Source organism: Branchiostoma belcheri, unplaced genomic scaffold (genome assembly GCF_001625305.1).
Source record: "Branchiostoma belcheri isolate BF01 breed outbred unplaced genomic scaffold, Haploidv18h27 scaffold323, whole genome shotgun sequence".
In the NCBI taxonomy this organism is placed as follows: domain Eukaryota; kingdom Metazoa; phylum Chordata; class Leptocardii; order Amphioxiformes; family Branchiostomatidae; genus Branchiostoma; species Branchiostoma belcheri.
The window spans coordinates 6,209-7,485 of record NW_017803936.1 but is presented as its reverse complement, the minus strand read 5'-3'; the positions used below and the strand labels follow the sequence as shown (position 1 = coordinate 7,485).

General features: G+C 42.5%; 1 protein-coding gene across 1 annotated transcript; it reads left to right on the top strand.

Annotated features, from left to right (window-relative positions):
- Window positions 1–658: 658 nt before the first annotated feature.
- Window positions 659–1,273, top strand: LOC109475073 (the record flags this gene model as incomplete). Its single annotated transcript, XM_019775613.1, has 1 exon — window positions 659–1,273. A coding segment is annotated over exon 1 (591 nt), but the record flags the coding sequence as incomplete, so codon positions are not given.
- Window positions 1,274–1,277: the final 4 nt, after the last annotated feature.

Genomic DNA, 1,277 nt, shown 5'->3' with positions numbered 1-1,277 from the left:
TCGTTATTTCCGACGCAAATGGAACGCCGCCATGTTTCTTACCCAGAAGGCTTTGGGCGGGTCTAGACTTAGAACTTCGGACGACAAAGGTTTGTAGTAAACATTTTTTTGCCTTATTTTATTGTATAAAGGGATGAATAAGGTGACAATTTCGTTACATTATGCTCTAAACGCATTCAGGGACTCAGAGAGACGCTTAATATGTAACTATAAAAGGAATAATGTGGATTCTTGTTGCGATTTCGATATGGATCGCTAGATGGCTCCATTTTGAATTAAGAGGACGGTGTATTTCAAGGTTAGGTGAGGTATTGTCCAATTTCGGACTGTTGACGCCACACAGTATCGCTCCATAACTTTTCCGTGTGCTCTGTTTAATGTAATACAGAAGTGATAACAAACTGGTAGATTTTTGAAAATGAATGAATAGCAAGTTGGTTACCATTCAAGGACTTTGAGAGCCATAGAACCTTTACGTTGAACGAAGATTACTCATAATTAAGATACTAGTAAGTTAAGATGGCTGATTTGTTAGTATAACAGAATAAATGAATGAATGGTCGGATAAATGAATAAAAGAATGGCACTGCATTCCACCAATGTTACCATATAATGACTTACAATAAAATTTTCAGAACATGGAAAATTCGAGAAAAAACGGAAAACCTGGGACGCAAACTTAATGCAGAGCGTGTTAGACGATGTTAATGAAAATCACCTAACGCCAACGCAGGCTGCCAAAAAACATGGAATTCCCCGGACAACCCTTACTGACAAAATAAAGGGTAAAAGTCAAGTGAACGCACGAAACGGAAGGCCACACATCCTCTCCAAGGAAGAGGAGGAAAGTCTGGTGTTTTACATCAAATACCGCGTTGACAGGGGATTCCCCATTAGTAAGAAGGCGATTCTCTCACTGGCCCTGGCAACCCACTTGCGGCGTTGCGAAGAGATGGGAATGACACCCAAGGTTAATCGGAAAAAGGGGCTGTCTCAAAAATGGTGGAAAGGGTTCAAATGCCGTAACAACCTGACCATAAGGAAGCCTTCTCCGCTCGACCGCGGGAGGAAAGATGCTGTTGACGAGAAAGTGGTGAAAGAGTTCTTCGAGTTGTACAGAACAAGGATCAGCGACAATGGCTTGACAGGCCAAGCCCACCGAGTATATAACGTAGACGAGACGGGTTTCGATCTTGATCCACAAAAGAAGAACGTGGTAACGTTCAAAAAGATGGGGGCGCCGGCTGCTTCGGTAAGAAAGGGCACGAGAGATCATA